The sequence below is a fragment of the Pyxicephalus adspersus genome, chromosome 12 (assembly GCF_032062135.1).
Source record: "Pyxicephalus adspersus chromosome 12, UCB_Pads_2.0, whole genome shotgun sequence".
Lineage (NCBI taxonomy): Eukaryota > Metazoa > Chordata > Amphibia > Anura > Pyxicephalidae > Pyxicephalus > Pyxicephalus adspersus.
Genome location: NC_092869.1, coordinates 41,693,156 through 41,711,037, shown reverse-complemented (window position 1 = coordinate 41,711,037; position 17,882 = coordinate 41,693,156). Strand labels below are relative to the sequence as shown.

At 40.9% G+C, this 17,882-nt stretch overlaps 3 protein-coding genes across 7 annotated transcripts in view; 1 reads left to right on the top strand and 2 right to left on the bottom strand.

Annotated features, from left to right (window-relative positions):
* Positions 1-6,351, bottom strand: part of WDR25 (WD repeat domain 25) — an 86,676-nt gene extending 80,325 nt beyond the window's left edge. The window contains exon 1 of one of the 2 annotated variants that reach the window (XM_072427448.1): positions 5,962-6,351. The gene's annotated coding sequence lies outside the window, so the exon portion shown is untranslated. The remainder of the gene's footprint in view (positions 1-5,961) is intronic. The other variant, XM_072427445.1, reaches the window with a different exon arrangement.
* The window catches only part of WARS1 (tryptophanyl-tRNA synthetase 1), a 13,800-nt gene extending 3,876 nt beyond the window's left edge, over positions 1-9,924 (top strand). For all 4 annotated transcript variants that reach the window (XM_072427451.1, XM_072427449.1, XM_072427453.1 and 1 more), the window contains exons 4-11: positions 406-514; positions 1,886-2,005; positions 2,090-2,272; positions 4,520-4,620; positions 5,449-5,561; positions 6,447-6,620; positions 7,222-7,362; positions 8,352-9,924. In XM_072427451.1, the coding sequence (XP_072283552.1) occupies positions 406-514; positions 1,886-2,005; positions 2,090-2,272; positions 4,520-4,620; positions 5,449-5,561; positions 6,447-6,620; positions 7,222-7,362; positions 8,352-8,510 (1,100 nt within the window). In that variant the 3' untranslated portion in view covers positions 8,511-9,924. The remainder of the gene's footprint in view (positions 1-405; positions 515-1,885; positions 2,006-2,089; positions 2,273-4,519; positions 4,621-5,448; positions 5,562-6,446; positions 6,621-7,221; positions 7,363-8,351) is intronic.
* Positions 9,925-10,341: 417 nt separating this feature from the next.
* The window catches only part of SLC25A47 (solute carrier family 25 member 47), a 9,333-nt gene continuing 1,792 nt past the window's right edge, over positions 10,342-17,882 (bottom strand). Inside the window, exons 3-5 of the mRNA XM_072427454.1 lie at positions 15,738-15,920; positions 14,839-15,109; positions 10,342-12,441 (exon numbers count right to left, since the gene is read on the bottom strand). Of these exons, the coding sequence (XP_072283555.1) occupies positions 12,161-12,441; positions 14,839-15,109; positions 15,738-15,920 (735 nt within the window). The 3' untranslated portion in view covers positions 10,342-12,160. The remainder of the gene's footprint in view (positions 12,442-14,838; positions 15,110-15,737; positions 15,921-17,882) is intronic.

Sequence of the window (17,882 nt, the reverse complement as noted above, 5' to 3'; positions counted from 1 at the left end):
TCCCCTGCCAGCAGTAACTGAGCAGCTCAGCTTCCCAAGCCCCCTTCTTGCAGTAGCTCAACTCTTCCTGCACCCCCTTCCAAATGTTACTCAGCATCCCAGCTCACTCTGCTCCCTCTCAACAATGAGCAAGCAGCCCAACTCACCATCCTTCCCCTACTTGCAATAACAAAGTAGCTCACCGTCCCAAGCCTCCTTCCCTGCAGTATCCCAGCTCTTCCTGCTCCCCCTACAACAGTCACTCAGCAGTTCAGCTCACTCTGCTCCCTTTCCAAACAGTGACCAAAATTGTATGATATCTAGTTATTGAACTGCTAATTCAAGTGCTTTTATTAAAGACAGATTCTATGTAAGAAAAAGAATTGTTAGCCTTGAGTCTAATAAAAGTTTTTTTTTTTTTTATAGTTCGCTTTGGAAGCAGCAAAATCGACCAGGAGCTTATTGATCGGATAGAGCGCGTGGCTGGTCAGAAAGCCCACCACTTCCTGCGGAGGGGAATCTTTTTTTCTCACAGGTAGATTGTCTGTATTAGGAGAAAGATTATTGTCTGTAAAATATAAAACATGTTTTGTGCGTGTGTGACAAATGCAAACCAAGAATGAAATATTGAGACAGCAGGGATTGGATACATCTGTGTTCAGTAATTAATGCTCTGACACAGTCAAGGCCACCAAGATCAAACAACCTTAACTAACAGGCTAAAAAAAGAAAGATATATTTAGTGCACAGTGGTGCTCAGGCGTCACTTGCGTCCTGGTTTTGCCATATTGTGCTTAAGCAAGGCCTGACATTTGCACTCTATGTATATGACTCATCAGTCAGTGTAATGCAGGGCATGGGATTCTCTGATGGAAATCAGATCCCTGTAACAAAATGAAATAAACCTTGGAATGAGATTTTCTGAGTAATTACCCACAGGCATTGTTTGTTTGCACTTTAAAGAACTTTAAAATGTAGCATATGCTTATGCATTCATTTGTGTGTGTTGTCCCGTTCAGTTTATAAATGGAATCAGCATTGCAGAGGACAGCCACACAGGTGACTGTGACTTGCATTGACTGTAGCTCCTATAGTGGGAAAGAAGCTTTCCAGAAGGTTTTCTTGGATGGCAAAACACACTAGCATTTGTTTTGTATGCCCAGCACAAAGGTAGAAAATTTCTTTGCAATACACTTATACTTTCCCACTACCAAAAAATCCCAGCTTCATTGTTTTACCCAGGCAGTACCACCAGTTTCTTAGGGCTTGCTTAGCCCCTGAAAACTAGTATAAACAGTAACACATGTAAGACAAGCTTATGAAATCTATATGTAGAATCTTATTCAACTGCATGACCATCTGTAAAAATGGGAAAAGGGTAAACCAGCATTGATGACAGTGGGAGATCATCAAGTGCGACCACTGAGACAACACTTTAACTTCACATTGCTTCTGCTTGGAATCCTTTATTTACCTTAAATGAAGAAAAGGATTCTGAAACACCTGTAAAGAGGAAGTGTTACTCTACCAACTTGTGCAAAGTAAATGATCGATATTAGTAAGCAGAAAAGTTATTTTCGTTACAGCTTTCATATACACTTTCTAAAAAATGTCATTGTATCTGCCAATTACACAATTAAATATATGAATAGTTAAATATGACACTATAGGTCCCACTTGATGTAGTAGCCTTTACTGGAGATGATAAATCACTGCTCAAGAACAGTGGTCCTCATCTACAGAAAGCTACCAGGAAGTGGGGAGTTAAGGTGAGTGCTGTCAAATTTAAAAAAAAAAAAAAAGTTAATTTTTAAAGAGTTAATTTTTTATTTTCACTGACTTTACCTAAGGTTACTATTGAACCTGGTCCATGCTTGTGATCTAATGCCTTGTTGTTTGCTTTCAGGGACATGCATCAGATCCTGGATGCTGTAGAGAAGGGAAAGCCATTTTATTTGTATACAGGAAGGGGACCCTCTTCGGAATCCATGCACGTTGGACACCTCATCCCGTTCATCTTCACCAAGTATGTACTATGATCTCATAACCTTTGCCTGTTGGAAACAGTTGGTTGCAGAAGAACAGATAAACTTATTGTGACATTTTTCAGGTGGTTACAAGAAGTGTTTAATGTCCCGCTAGTCATCCAGATGACCGACGATGAAAAGTATCTGTGGAAAGACCTGACCTTAGAGAAAGCTTACCAGTACACCATTGAAAACGCCAAAGATATAGTAGCCTGTGGCTTTGATGTCAATAAGACCTTCATCTTCTCTGATCTGGAGTACATGGGGTGAGTTTTAGTTTTATGTGAATGTAGCAAGGCTCAAGTACAACTAAACCTGCACGACTTTCCTATTGTGTTCAATTGCAGGGTGCCGCCATCTTTCTTCTCTTCTTCCTCCCGCAGACCATCTTGATTGGTAGTGCACACGCAAGGGAAGGCAGGATTGCTGGGTTCCCCTGGAAATCGAAGCTGATGCTATGCATGCACAGCTTAGACGGCAGAAACTCGGAGTGATCAGGCAGGTAAGACACATATGGCCTGATTTATTAAAGTTATTCAAGGCTGGAGAGGATACACTTTCATCAGTGAAGCTGGATGATCCAGCAAACCTGGAATGGTTTTATTCAAAGTCGTTTGCTTCTTGCTTGCAAATGTTTTGAATCCTGTTCCAGATCCATTCCAGGTTTGCTGGATCATCCAGCTTTACTGATGAAAGTGTATCCTCTTCAGCCTTGGAGAGCTTTAATAAATCAGGCCCATTATTGCAGAAGGGACATTGTCTGTCTCTTTCTGCAGTAATGGCTGGCCTGATCATGGAAACACAAAAGTGGAACTTTAGTTCCACCTTAGCGCTAAACTCTTGGCATCCCTCTTTGTTCATAATTAAATTCCATTGTATAAAGAGGGAGCTTGTTATCATTTACCCAACATGAACATGGTCCTTAACCTTACCTAGTTCTAGCTGCATGTGCTTACCCTAGGGCAGTGTTTCCCAACCTTTTTAGCATGGGGGAACCCTTGTAATAATGTTCAGGTTTTCAGAGACCCCCTTCTATAATTATTATGTCCACTGATCACTGTATATTAGTGTGGTGGTCAATGGGAAAAATTCCACTTACATTGCTGGTCATTGGGAAGAATGGTAATGTTACATATAGCCAAAAAGATCATTGGTATTTGTTAAGCTGAAATAAAAGGCACAAGTTTCTTATTGCTCAACGAACCCCTAGCAAGTCATGGAGGATGCCTAGGGTTCACACTGATTGAGGAACACTGGCTTAGGATAAGCTATCCACTTAAATGTATGGGAGCAGCATTCCTTTTAATTGGTGTATGGGTAAGCACTTGCAGCTATGGCTGGATGTGGTTCAGGAAAGCAAGCCTACCTTTGAATTCATTTATCATCCGGTATGCCCCATGTATTGCAATCCAGTCATGTGACCACGGATAAATAAGGCAGGTGACAGCCCCAAAATTATTATTAATAGGCTCCTGCATTTTTACACTCTCAAAGACAATAAGAGCTGCCACGTGTTTTGAAATGGTCATTGTCCAGAGCTGTCCTTTTTTTTTCTTTTACTGCTTGGTGATCCACTTGAAATTGTAATTCTTTTTGCCCCCAACCTACCTGAGCTGTTACTTTATAACAAAGGCCCTCCTTTATGTGATCTTGTTTGTGTTTTCTGCAGTTACGGGGAAGTAAAAATTTCCATTGACTACTGGAGGGCAGGTTGAGAAGTATAAATGTCTTCTTTCACCTTTACCTGCAGCAACCAAGATGTGAATATTTAAATTTCCTAAAATGCTTGCTAAAACTGTAGGGAGAAAAGGTTAGATAAATTACTTGTCTTTTCCTGGAGTCTTTCCATGGTATATAGAATAGCCACATTGCCCTTTACAGACAGATCTCAGGGAAAGTTGATTGGCCCAAATCTGTTGTTATTTGAGATTAGGCTACTGAACATTTTCAGGAATTGTGTTGTCTGGAAAATTGTCACCTCCTGCACTATGGATGGTAAAGGTAAGTATTTTATATATTATCTTGTTTTGCATTATTATGCAGCATTGAAGGAGGAGGAGGTCCCAATGAATCAGCAGACCTTGTCTGAAGTTGCTCTAAAGCAAATAGCATTTGTTTTAGCTTTGTGTATCTTAATGCACTTCCTGCACTTGTCCAGTAGGTGTCCCCATTCTATTTGTGCAGTAATTGGGCTTTGTAAAACTAGAATATAATGAGTCTGATTTATTAAAGGTCTCCAATAATGAAGAAGATGGACTATCATGAGTAAACCTAGGTGATCCAGCAAACCCGGAATGGATTTCTTACAAATGATTTGCTATTGGTTGGAAAATGATCCTGGACCAGATCCATTCCAGGTTTGCTTTCTAGATACCCCTCATGGTAGTCTATCTTCTCCAGTTTTGGAGAGCTTCAAAAAAATGAGGCCCAATGTGTACATTTTAACATGTTTGCAATAATTGAGAAAAAGGAACTGTGCAGAAAAATGCTTAACCTTTTTTTTCTTTATAAAGGCAGAGTCCAGGTTTCTACAAAAATGTGGTCCGGGTCCAAAAACATGTCACCTTTAACCAAGTCAAAGGGATATTCGGCTTTACAGACAGTGATTGCATTGGTAAGATAGTTGCTTTTCACTTTAGTATTTCATTTATGATGAAAATCCATCATGTAATACATAATAATAATAATAATAATCATGTAATACAGGCAGTTGACCATCCACTGTCTTAGCCGCCATATTGGTTAGTGAGGTGGCCCATCACATATTTATACCAATAATGAATCTCTGGAGGCAGGAAGGAAAAGTAAAAGGTTGCATGTAACTGTATTTCTCTTGGGTACAACCCTGCATGCAGAACTGTTGCTGTACATCAGATACACATCTACTTCTTGCACTCCTCTCCTCTTTTGGTGCCTAAATACTTTCTATACTGACTCAGCTCATCCAACCCTCCCTCCTACTCCTTATAACATTTTATATAGATTTCTAGGGGTTGGGGAGAAAATAGTAATACTATAGAGAGTCACCTGAGTGACAGCTTTGAGACTGATGGGCTGCTGATATCACATTCAAGATGGCACCATCGCAAGTTCAGGAGGAATGGGCTTTTCTAGGCAGATCAACTTTGGTACAACGTCCACATGTGATGCTGAGCCTCTACCAGTGAAAAAACTGAAATCCAGCGAATTAAAGGGGCAGGTCAGGAACATTCACGCTTGTCCTCCAGCCAGGAAACAAGAAGAAAGGGGGGGGTATCTGAATTTTTGCAGCTTCTAATATACATTGTAATTGAATGAAGGGTGGGGGTAGACAGAGCAGATTTAGGCTCACACTTTATTGTCACATCAGTCTGTGTAAAACTTGTTCAAAACAATATAAACAAGCACTATTATCTCTTTTTTATCTATTATATCTAACATGCATTATATATTCTGTTTCCAGGTAAAATCAGTTTTCCCGCCATCCAGGCTGCCCCATCATTCAGCAGCTCCTTTACAGAGATATTCAATGGTAGAAAAGACATCCAGTGCCTCATTCCATGCGCCATTGACCAGGTACAGTAACTTACCACAATGAGTATTCCTAATTTGTAAAGGTCATTGAAACCACAGGAAAAATGTCATATATTCCAGCTGCATAGATGTGGTGGCTGATGCAGGTTTATTTTTCACAATATGTACATTTTCAGCGAATACGGAATTACAGCTTGATCCTGCTGGAAATGCTGTGTCCTTATCACTTTCTATAGGCTGCACTTGCAGCATATTTAGGTAAAACTAAAAAATAACATAATAAAGGAATATTGTTACCGTCTGTTAATTAATCCCCTTATCACCCATGTAAATCCAGCTGGGGTGACAACCATACAAGAAGCCTTTGAAGTTACATACCAAAAAAAGATTTGCTTGAATTCCTTAAACGGAAGTAAACTAAAAACAAAAAAATTACACTTACCTTTAACCTTGTTGGTCCTTTTTGCAATCTGATCCCACATCGTCCTTGGATTCCTCTTCATCCCAGCGCAGAGGGAGAGTGTGTTGCACTTTAACAAAAAAAAGAAACATTTTTACTTCATTTAGAAGATTTGTCTACCCTTCATGTAAAGTAACAATGTTGAGTTTAGGTCTGGTTTAAGAATAACTGATATGCACCATCAAACCTATGACGTGTGAAAGAGGTCTGTGAAATGTCACGTCGGTTTTCTTCTGGAACTCAAGTTAATCATTTCTTGGTGCTGGACTGTACTGTGCTGACTTCACTTACTATTTGCAAGTTTCTGCAGTGTAGCCATTTGCCATGAATCCATGGGGCATATGGGACAGTGCAAAGCTTACACAATGTTTGGGTGACATCTGGGTGAGGATGCTGTTACCCAATCACAGGAATTGTGCTGTTTACTAGGTGAATAAAAAACAAATAAAGTGTTATCTCTGTTGCAGGATCCGTATTTCCGAATGACCAGAGACGTCGCCCCCAGGATCGGCTATCAGAAACCAGCTTTGATGCATTCAACTTTCTTCCCAGCCCTACAGGGTGCGCAGACCAAAATGAGCGCCAGCGATTCCAACTCATCCATCTTCCTGACCGATACGCCTAAACAGATCAAGGCCAAGGTACAGAGCTTAGAGTACTCTGATCGGATTTTTAGGCAGGATATTTTTCTACACAGGAGTCGCTGTATAAAAACAATTTCCTCCTTTGCCTTAGCTGTCCTCCACTATTAAATATAGCTCTCTACAATGCAGAATGTATAAACAAAATTCATTCAAAGGGACGCTCTTCATATAGCTAAACTAAACCCTGACTTTAAAAAAAATGTGATTGGGCAGGTCCATTATTACGAGCCATGTCCCTTCTGCAAATAAAATTACTTTATCAGCCTGACTGCAATTTTTTAAAATACATTCACCTGTCCATGTTTAGTTGCCGACATTTTCATCTATTTCACTTCCGGATTTACGATCTTTCTCCATCTTAATTTGCCAGGCCAGGATGATGTGACACATAAATTTATTTAGCCCTGGGGAATGCTAGCATACTCCGCATATCCCATCATCATACAATTTTTTTTTCAAAGGTAGTGAACAGGCTAGTAAGTATATTTTATTGCATCACCTGTACCTCTGTAATAGGAATCCTGCTAGCTTGCAACTTTTCATTGTGGAACTACAGTTCTGCTTAAGGCGTTAACCATACACTTGTATTCTCTTTCAGATCAACAAGCATGCATTCTCTGGAGGGAAGGATACCATTGAAGAACACCGGAAATATGGAGGCAACTGTGAGGTCGATGTCTGTTATATGTACTTGACGTTCTTCCTTGATGATGATGAGAAGCTTGAAAAAATAAGACAGGTAACATCAATGAGTTTTTTTTCCTTTTACTACAATGGTCAAAGAAAAACATCTTTGTTTGGTTGAAAAAACAGGACTGGGTTAGAGGGACCAGCAGGGTGCAATATATAGATTCTTAAAAACATCACAGCCTCAGTACTCCTCTTAATAGCCTTCAGTTCTAATGCAATTGTTAAGTTGGGTTTTTGGCAGAGTTATTGAAATACTTTTATGAGTTGATGATTCACTTATTATGGGCACCATGGTGGCTCAGTGGTTAGCACTCTGGCCTTTTTCAGGGCTAGGTCCCAGGTTCGAATCTCAGCCAGGGCACTAGCTGCATGGAGTTTGAAGGTTCTCCCTGTTTTTGTGTGGGTTTCTTTTGGGTACTTCAGTTTCCTCCCACATTCCAAAACATGCAGGTAGGTTATTTGGCCTCCCCCCAAAATTTACTTTAGACTTTGTTAATGACATATGACTATGGTAGGGACATTAGGTTGTGAGCTCCTATGTGGGAGCTAGTGACATGACTTTGGACTTTGTACAGCACTGTGTAATATGTCCTCGCTCTATACATACTGTAAAATAATAATTTTTATGCTGAGCCTCCATGAATAAAGAAATTTAAATCCTATGAAAGGGGTTGGCCAAGGACAGTCAGGCTGGATGTGAAAGGGTTGGATAATGCTGGACGTCCTCCAGCAAGGAAGTAAAGCGGGCTGTATCTGAATAATGAACATTATGAGTAGGCAATTTAGGTGCAGGAAAGGGGTCTGTACAGTTGACCAAAGGGAAGGCTGAAGGTAAACTAAGTGTATCCAAACTCAAAAACCACAGAACACACCTTCCAGTAAGCAGTAAGTCTCGTAAAGGATATAGCACAACCTCTATCACCATCTCCAGTGCAGGAGCAAGTTAAGGACCAGTGGTAATTAGCTCATAAAATAACTGCAATGTATGTGGTTGACTTTGCAGGATTTTCTATAAAACATTTTATTATTGTATTTTAGGATTACACAAGCGGAGCTTTACTAACAGGAGAACTTAAAAAGATCTTGATAGACACATTACAGCCGATGATCGCAGCACATCAAGAGAGGAGGAAACAGGTGACGGAAGAGACAGTCAAACAGTTCATGACTCCAAGGAAGTTGGCCTTCGACTTTTAGCATCTTTTAAAGTTTCACTTCTGGCAGCTGTGCACTGTAACCTTTCAAAAAATGTTCCATTTTGGCATACCAGTGCCCGGGGTAACAGATTGGGCGACTAATATCCCCATCATGCCACCCAGAGACATTCTGAATGATTGCAATTAACTTATTTACTTGTAATACGTCAGATCATCCCATCATACCGGGGCAAAGATCAGATTATAGCGGTATATTAATGAATAAATATAAATGCCTTGTAAAAAAAAAAAAAAAAAAAAGTAAAATATCATAAATATAATAATACAAAGTCTTAAATCTCAGTAGGTGTAGTAAGTTGTTGTTATAGTGCCACAAGTTCTGCAAAAACAACTTCAGCTACACAACATGACACACACATGAAATGGACTTATGAATTGTTTTAGCTGCTAAGAGTTTTAATTCTGTGCAGCTGCTCTTGTAACCCAGGACAGCCAGATTCTGATTCTGTATGCAGTCTACACTGAGGCCTGGTTCCGGCTCAAAGTTATGTATCTGTGTGTAGGTCCCTGATTGTCTTATGGGTTCATTAATAGTAGAGAGCAGATATCACTATCTGCCTTCATGCACTGCTGTGCTATGCCCACTTCAATGTGTTTAAAAACTCAGCTGTAATCAGTGAAGCTTTATGGAGTTCTCTACTCAGTGAATTTTTTGGGTAAAGCATGAACATCGTGCATTACCAGATTGTAAGCTCTTCGGGGCAGGGTCCTCTCCTCCCGTGTTACTGTCTGTGTCCGTCTGCCCCTAGTTAATGTACAGCTCTGTGTAATATGTTGGTGCTATATACGTTGGCCTTTTTCATAATGATTATAATGATAACATAGCCATAGAACTTCATATTAGTTTTCCCCTTCCTACCTCCAGTCTTAGTTCTGCTGCACAAGGGTTGATGTAAGGATAATGTGGAAGATTGATGATGTGCAGCCAGCGGTATAGCTCAGTGCATGCAGACTGGAAAAGGCTACAAGAGATCAGCAAAGGAATGGAGTGAGGATAAAGAAAAACAATATTTTATACAGTGGCAATTGGTACACAGGGCTTTTACAAACTAAATTCTACTAAACTAAACTCCATATTTGTATGTCATTGGCTTACTGTCATTGTCTTCTATGCTGGATGCATCTATTGTATTTTAAGAGTGGAAGGACAGCGGTATTGTATGCGGAACGGCCAGGCATCGGTGCCTCTGTCTTCACATTTACAGCTTGTGGTCAACCAGTATTTCCTGGTAAACAATACAGGAAATAACAGTAAGCCTTTGACTTACAAGGAAATGATTTTCTAAGCTACATACATAGCCCAGTCATTACCCCCGATTAGCTATCCCAGCAGGGACAGCACTCAAGTCATGTTTAATGACTTAATTATGATTTAAAGACCTATATACACTCGCCCTAGTTTGTTGGACCTCCTTTGCTTTAATTACAGCACTCATTCTTCATGGTATCATTTCCATAAGCTTATGCCTTATTTTGCATTAATTTATTCCCAAGACCTTCTTTTGATGATGGAGGAGTCAGACCACTGGGTAAAAGTCTTCTCCAGCTCATCACAAAGATTCTTCATTGGGATTGGACTTTGTGGTGGGTAATCCATGTGTGACTAATGTCTCATCTTTCCTGTACCATGCTTTTACCAGTTGTGCCCAGAGAATCCTGGCATTATCACCTTGGCTTATACCCGTGCCAGGGAAGAAAAACAACAAAAGGGGGCTCCCTGATTAACACAAAGGAATGGGCTGGGTTGTGCTGCCTTATGTTTTCCAGATTCATTTTCACTCATCAATGAAGGATATCTTTATTACAAAATATTGTTTCAATATACATTTTTATTCTCAGCCTACTTGGAAAAAAAATCCGTGCCATTTTCACTTGTTCCTATTTGTGTCTGACCTGGGAACACAATGTTCAGTGAAATCCTCTCTGCTCATGTAATCATTTATAAATAGAATTCTATCTCTTCCTTTTCTACCAGCCTGCTGCCAGAATCTTGTCAATGAACCGCTAAATGACCTTCTGAAACAAATCTGATTTTATTTCACAGACTACAGGGTTCTGCATCAGGAATTTCATATATCATCATCCGCTCATCTGACAGTAAACGATTTCCAAATCCTTGTACTCAGCTACTGTGTAATCTCAGGGTGGTGCTTAGTTAAACCTTCCAGCACCCCCAACACTAATCTATAAATTGAGCAACCAAATATTAAAACTACCCACCTATCATTGTGTACATTCTTCTAGTGCCTACAAAACATCTCTAACCTGTTCAGCCATGGCAAGCATGAGACCTCGGAGAGGTCCTGGAGTATTTGACACCAGTATGTTGACAGCAGAACCTTTAGGTCGCATTGCCTGTGCCGGCATAGGGAATCGTGCTGCCATTTTGTCCCCAGGTAAAGTTCAACGTAGTGTTTTTCAGTAGTTTGTGCCACAGTAGATGTTTTTTAGGATTAGACCAGTTGCCTAGCCTTCCTCCCTGCCTTGGACATCCATGGCCCAGGCACTGGTTCACCAAATGGTTAGCCCTTCTCCCTGCCTTGGGCACCCAGGACCCAACAGTCTTTTACTGGTTGGTTAACCTTCCTCCCTGCCTTGGACACCCCTGACCCGGGCACTAGCTCACCAATTGGCTAGCCTTCCTCCCTCACTTTGGAACCCATGACCCATTACTGGTTCAGTAGTTGGCTTGCCTTCCTCCCTGCCTTGGGCACCCATGACCCAGGCATTGGTTCCCCAATTGGCTAGCCTTTCTACCTGCTTTGGACACCAATGGCCCAGGCACTGGTTCATCTATGGGGCACTCGTGACCCAGGCACTGCTTCACTGGTTGGCTAGGCTTCCTCCCTGCCTTGGGTGCCCATGGCCACCAGGCTCTGGTTCACCAGTTGGCATTTCTTGGAACACTTACTCTCAGATACTTACACTTGCCCATTTTTCTTACATCTAACATACCACCTTCAAGAACGCCCTGTTTATTTACTTACATATCCCATCCTTGACAGGTAACATTGTAAACAAATCACCAATGTTATTACCCTGGCCTGCCAGTGAGTGTACATACATACATAGATACCTTTTTTGTTAATAGTCTACTGGCCAGTCTGATAATATCACAGGTCCTCCCTCTACCCCTCCAGAGGTGAGTGGTCCACACTGCTACTTTAGATGGAGCTCACCTACCCATGTAATAAAGTAATATTTTAAGCCCAGGCTGAGTGATGATACCACCCCAAGAGGTGGGTCCATGACAGCCTAGGCTCAGAGAAAACCTGCTGAATGTTATGGCCGTCGTTCAATTTAGAAGACTGCTGGAATCTAGTGGTGAAAAGGCTGTACTACAATCAGGCAATGGGTCCTTGATCCTTGCTCCAGTCTGCCCCTAGTGGAGGAAGATGGCATTTGTGACTTATTTATTTCTGATTCTAAAAAGAGAACAGTAAGTTTAATAATCTATCACATATTCTGGGTAAATGACCTATGTATACAATATTCTAGTATTTTACATGTGCGTAAATTAAAATATTTGATAAAGTGCAAAAAGGCAGCTGATATCTTCACATGAATCCACTGCTGAGTAGTTTCTCCAGATTCCATGGAAGCCACTGACGGCTCCTTGTCGGCTTCCCATCATGTTGGGAAAGGCTTGATTTGTTTCAGGATGGCTTCATAGGTGAGGAAGACCACCATGTTCACAGGGAAGGCCCTGAGACAATTTAGCGAGAGTCCTTTAAAGAGAACGCCGGCCCCTTCGGTCCTGACGCTCTCGGTGACACAATGGATGACCCCCCGGTATTTCTGCTGTGTTACTCCATCTACTTGTAGCCGAGCTTTAATAACATCCATCGGAGTCGCTATACTCCACGCTATCACCCCAGCGAGACCACCAGCAAGCAGGACACCCATAAATTCTACAAAATAAGGGGGAAATGTGTCAAGAAATAAGGGAAGGTAGAAGAGCTCACAATCTATTAGAGTAAAAGCTGGCATACAGAAGGAAGAATAGCTTACAATCTATTAGGGTATAGGGGAGCATACATGATGAGGAAGAGCTTACATTCTATTAAAGAATAGGGAAGGATACAGAAAGTAAAAGAGCTTACAATCTATTAGGGTATAAGGGAGAATCAAAAAGTATAAGCGCTTGCAATCTACTGTAATAGGTATAAGGGGAATACAGAAGGTATTAGGTTAGGTATTAGATACAATCTATTAGGATAAGAGAGGATACAGAAGGTGTAAGAGCTGACAATCTATTGGGAAATAGGAGAGAATACAGAAGGCAGAGGAGCTTGCAATCTAAAAGGTATAAGGGGGGATACAGGAGGTAAAACAGCTTGCAATCTGTTAGGTTTAAAGGAGAAACAAAAGGTAGAAGAGCTTGCAATCTACAGTAATAGGTATAAGGGGACTTTCGAAGTGTAGGTGACAATCTATTAGGATTTAAGGAGGATACAGAAGGTAAAACAGCTGACAATCTATTGGGGAATAAGGGAGGATATGGAAGGTAGAAGAGCTTGCTATTTATTGGGGTAAAAGGGAGTGCAGAAAGTAGAAGAGCTTACAATCTATTAGGGAATAAACAGAGATACAAAAGGTAGAGCTTTTTTTAGAATATATAGGAGGATACAGAGGGTAGAAAAGCTGACAATCTGTTAGAGAATTAGAGGATACAAAAGGTAGAAGAGTTTACAATCTATTAGGATATAAGAGATGATAGAGAAAGTAAAGGAGCTTGCAATCTATCAGGGTATAAGGGAGGATATAGAAGGCAGAAGAGCTTGCAATCTATCAGGGTATAAGGGAGGATATAGAAGGCAGAAGAGGCTTGCAATCTATCAGGGTATAAGGGAGGATATAGAAGGCAGAAGAGCTTGCAATCTATCAGGGTATAAGGGAGGATATAGAAGGCAGAAGAGCTGACAATCTATTAAGTTATATGGATGATACAGGAAGCGATACATTATATATACATTGTGTTTCTCTCTGTGCACTTTGCATGATACACACCAGAAAACACAATGTACCTAACACTTTGTGTATACAGACAGACACACCTAAAGATGAAAGAGATTCTGTTTGGAGAAGCTGCTGCTGGGATGGATCTGACAGTGCAGCACAATCTGTATTTTTCCATTCATTAATATTCAGCATTATTACAAGGATACAGTTACACTGCCAGCGTTCTGTGCTTTGCTGCCTCTTCATCTCAGGAATGTAAAGTTGTGCCAAACACACACAATAAGCAAAATCATTTTCTAGCCAAGACAGTGTGCAGTCAGTGAGAAAGAAAGCAATAACCATTAGAGATGGTGTACCAGGGGTAGGTTGGTATTATGCCAGGGTATTGGCAATAATTGGGTGTATTGTCTGCCATACAGACATCATGCCATTATACTAGCAGACCTGGCATATTGATTTATTACCCACCTGTGCCTGTATAGGTGTGCCACCAACATCACCTAGCAGAGCTTCTCCCTCCTATATTTTGTCTTTTTATTTAAGCCTCCAGGGGGCGCTGCTCCACTTACTACCAATTTAAGGGGTATTCCATTGACTATTTACCATTTATCACCAATATAAAGGATGGCAGACATTGGGCACTCCATTGACAAGAGCACATTACCATTTAGCACCAATATAAAGGATGGGGGACATCTTACTGACCACCTCTGAAAAGGGCATGATGTTCCACAATGACCACCAATGTATGGGGGCACATCTCCACCAACATCAATTTAAAGGGTGCCCACACAACTGACACCAAACCTAGGGGGGCCACTTCTCCTCTGACACCAATGTAAGGGATCCTTCTTCAGTAACGGAACTCTCATTACTGTCAGCAATGTAAGCGAGTGATACCAATGACCCCAACGTCAGGGGGCAAATCACCAGTGGCACCAATGTAAGCCAGCCCTCACCAATGGCTCCAATTTATTGGGGCTCTTTTCCAATGATCATTGATGTAAGAGGGACTTCTTCACGGACCAGCAAATTAAGAGGGCAATTCTCTGGACGTTCAATATGAGGAACTATTATTTCTCTTATCATGAATATAGGAGGGCAATTCTCCACCTAACAGCAATGTAAGGGGGCATTTTATCACTGACCACCAGTGTAAGGGGCCATTTCTCTACTGACTACCCGTAGAGTTGGTTATTTTAAAAACCAACTTCTGGGCATAGCTTGCAAAGCTATATATGTACATAAGGGCAGCCATAATCCCAAATTACATATGCAGGCTCTGCTTCCTTCTCCGTAGTGCCATACAGCAGCTTTGCCTCACTGAAATCTCAGTTGTATCTTACCTGTATTGCTTTGCTCAAATGGAACCAACCATTCCCGGAGCACGGCATAGGACAGGAAGTATGTAGCAAATGAGTGGCAATCTCGAAACATTAGAGCAAAGCATCCTTTATACAACCCGAGGAATCCTTCCTCCCTCACGATGGTGAGTAGACAATTGATGGGACCTGTGTATTTGGGACGGGTGAGAAGGGCACACGTGCTGGAAGGGTGGGGCGACACTTGTGTCTGGAGTCGGACTTTTGCCATGTCTGCTGGAGATGACACTAACACCTAGGGATGGAGAAAATCAAAATATGGGTCATTCATGATTGAAGGTTGATTGGGTTCAAAATTATTTCCATATAATTAATGAACTGCTGCACCTGGAAGCCACAAATCGCACTGCAGGTAACCAGATTTGTACCCGGTTGCGGCACCAATATTCAAACAACAACCACACTGGATGTAGCCGCATGCAAAAAATAATTTCCAACCTCTCCTATTCACCTAAATAGGGGAGGTCAGGACTTTGGTTGAGCATAAAGCAGAATACTGCAGCTCACCTTGGGTCTAAATTGGCCCCGGTTCTTCTTTATCCTAATCTGGTGATCCTTCCAGAAACACACTTCATGCCCCAGGGTGACAAATCTAACTGATTGTGCTGCACCTACTGAGGAGCAATGTTCTAATCCCAGGTTTTAGGTTACAATGAAGAACCCCCCATCCCTTATAATCCCATAAGGAGGGGGATTCTCCAATTTACAAGATGTGAACTGGACAGGGCTCTATTTAACATTACATGGCATGGCACTGGATTTCTGGCAAGATCAACGTAAAATTTTTGGACTGGATTTTTAGGATTTTTGAAATGTGATTTAAATGAATTATTAACAAGCTTTAAAATGATTGGTCGCTGTACCTGCACTCCTCCGGCCGCGTAACCCGAAAGGAAGATATCCATCTTCGAGGGCTTGACGTTTGACGTTCCGTACTTTAACTTGCACAAGTTGTGAAGGCAATTTCTGTAAACCCCGAAAACGATGGAAGAACTGACGGAAACGGTGGAAATTGGCATGGACATTCCTTTGAAAAACCCCGACACCTGCGAAAAGAAGAAGAAAGTGATGGATTAATATTTTTATTCTGTTTTTTTTTATTAATATTATTATTATTGGTTGTAATGAAAACTTTAAAGCCAAAAGCTTGTGTAGATTACGAGAATTTAAATCATCCTTAGTAACCTTTCATTTACGTCTTATTTCACAACAATTTTGCTACAATTTGCTTGATTGTTGTTTATGCCAACTACTTTCACTGTCACATTTTGTTGGACAGTTTGGTCAATGAATAAAAATTGGGGGAAATTATAAATAATGGCACATCAAACAAATTATTGTTCAAGGTTTGGGGTAGATCTATTGCCCTAACTCCTAATATGTGGATACAAATAAAGGTTTAGGAATATTGTGCCAAAGACACTCAATCAGCAAAATCCTTTTCTAGCCGGATGGGGAGGAAAGCACTAACCAGTAGCAATGGTGAACCAAGGGTAGGTTGGTAGTGTGCCCAGGTTATTGGCAATAATTGGGTGTATTATCTGCCATTGAGACATCATGTCATGGTCACCCACCTGTGTCTGTATAGGTGTGCCACCAACATCACCTAGCAGTGCCAGTGGCACAATCAAGCTTCGACCTCTGATATAATTTATCTTTTTAGATAAGCCTCCAGGGGGCACTGCTCCACTTACTACCAATTTAAGGGGCATTCCAATGACAAGGGCACATTACTATTTAGCATCAATATAAAGGACAGGGGACATCTTCACTGACCACCTCTGAAAGGGGCATGCCATTCTATAATGACCACCAATGTATAGGGGCAAATCTCCACCAACATCAATTTAAAGGGTGCCCACTGGCACCAAGCCTAGTGGCCACTTCTCCACTGACACCATTGTAAAGGATCCTTTTTTATTAACACCTATGTAAGGGAACTCCCTCCAAGGTTGGGGGTAGATCTATTGCCCTCCTAATATTTGGATGCAATAAAAGGCTTGTCCTAACAAGCTGAGGATGCGCCTGAAAGTAGATGATTTTGGCCACAATCAATAAATGGTAATAGGTCTAATTAATATATATGATTGATTGTGCAGAAAGTATATTTTTTTACATATAATAGCCTCTTATGCAATACATTAATGTTTAATAAATAATACGCCAATGTTAAATTAGTCCATGTCATACACATTTTTTAGTCTTAAGGACCCGACGCGTTTTGCAAACAATGCTTCATCAGGGGTGAGTAAGACTATCAATCATGGAGCATCTGGATGATGATGAGTGAGAGGATTTACCCTGGTGTGGTTTTTTTCTCAGTTAAGGGCAATGCAACTTCCAGAGGCAGTTCTCCAATTACTGTCTCTGCATTCTGTAGCAGCGCCCAACCTGGACACTACACAACAAGGGCATTTTCATCCCTATCTTGATTGAAGGAAAAGACAGAAGTATCTGATCTTTCCCTGAATCTGATCCCATAGCCTCAATTATTAGGAGTACTCCCTTTGGAAGTTGCATTGACACTCAGTCTAAGATCATCATAACCAATACATGTGATTCATAGTCTTACCCACCCCTGATGAAGCATTGATTGCGAAATGTGTCGGGTCCTAAAGACATGAAAAGGTGTAGAAATAAATGAGTTAGTTGCGAAATTATGGTGCATTGTTTATTATCACATCAATATATTGCATAAGAGGCTTTTCTGTGTAAAAACATTGTATAGTTTCTGCACAATAAATGATGTTTATCAGGCTTATATATGTTTATTGATTGTGCACAAATACCCCACTTCCAGACTCAATTTGTTGGGATAAGCCTTTTTATGATTTGTATGTAAATATTATAATTATTTCAGTAAACGTGTACGGGTACATATTACAGGGCAGGACCAGTGAGGAGGAGTAATAGTGGTGGGGAACCATTGAGGGGTAGTTGTGGGAGGTAATAGTAGGAGTAGTAGTAGTGGGGCAATAGTAAGGGGTAGTAGTGGGAGGTAATAGTAG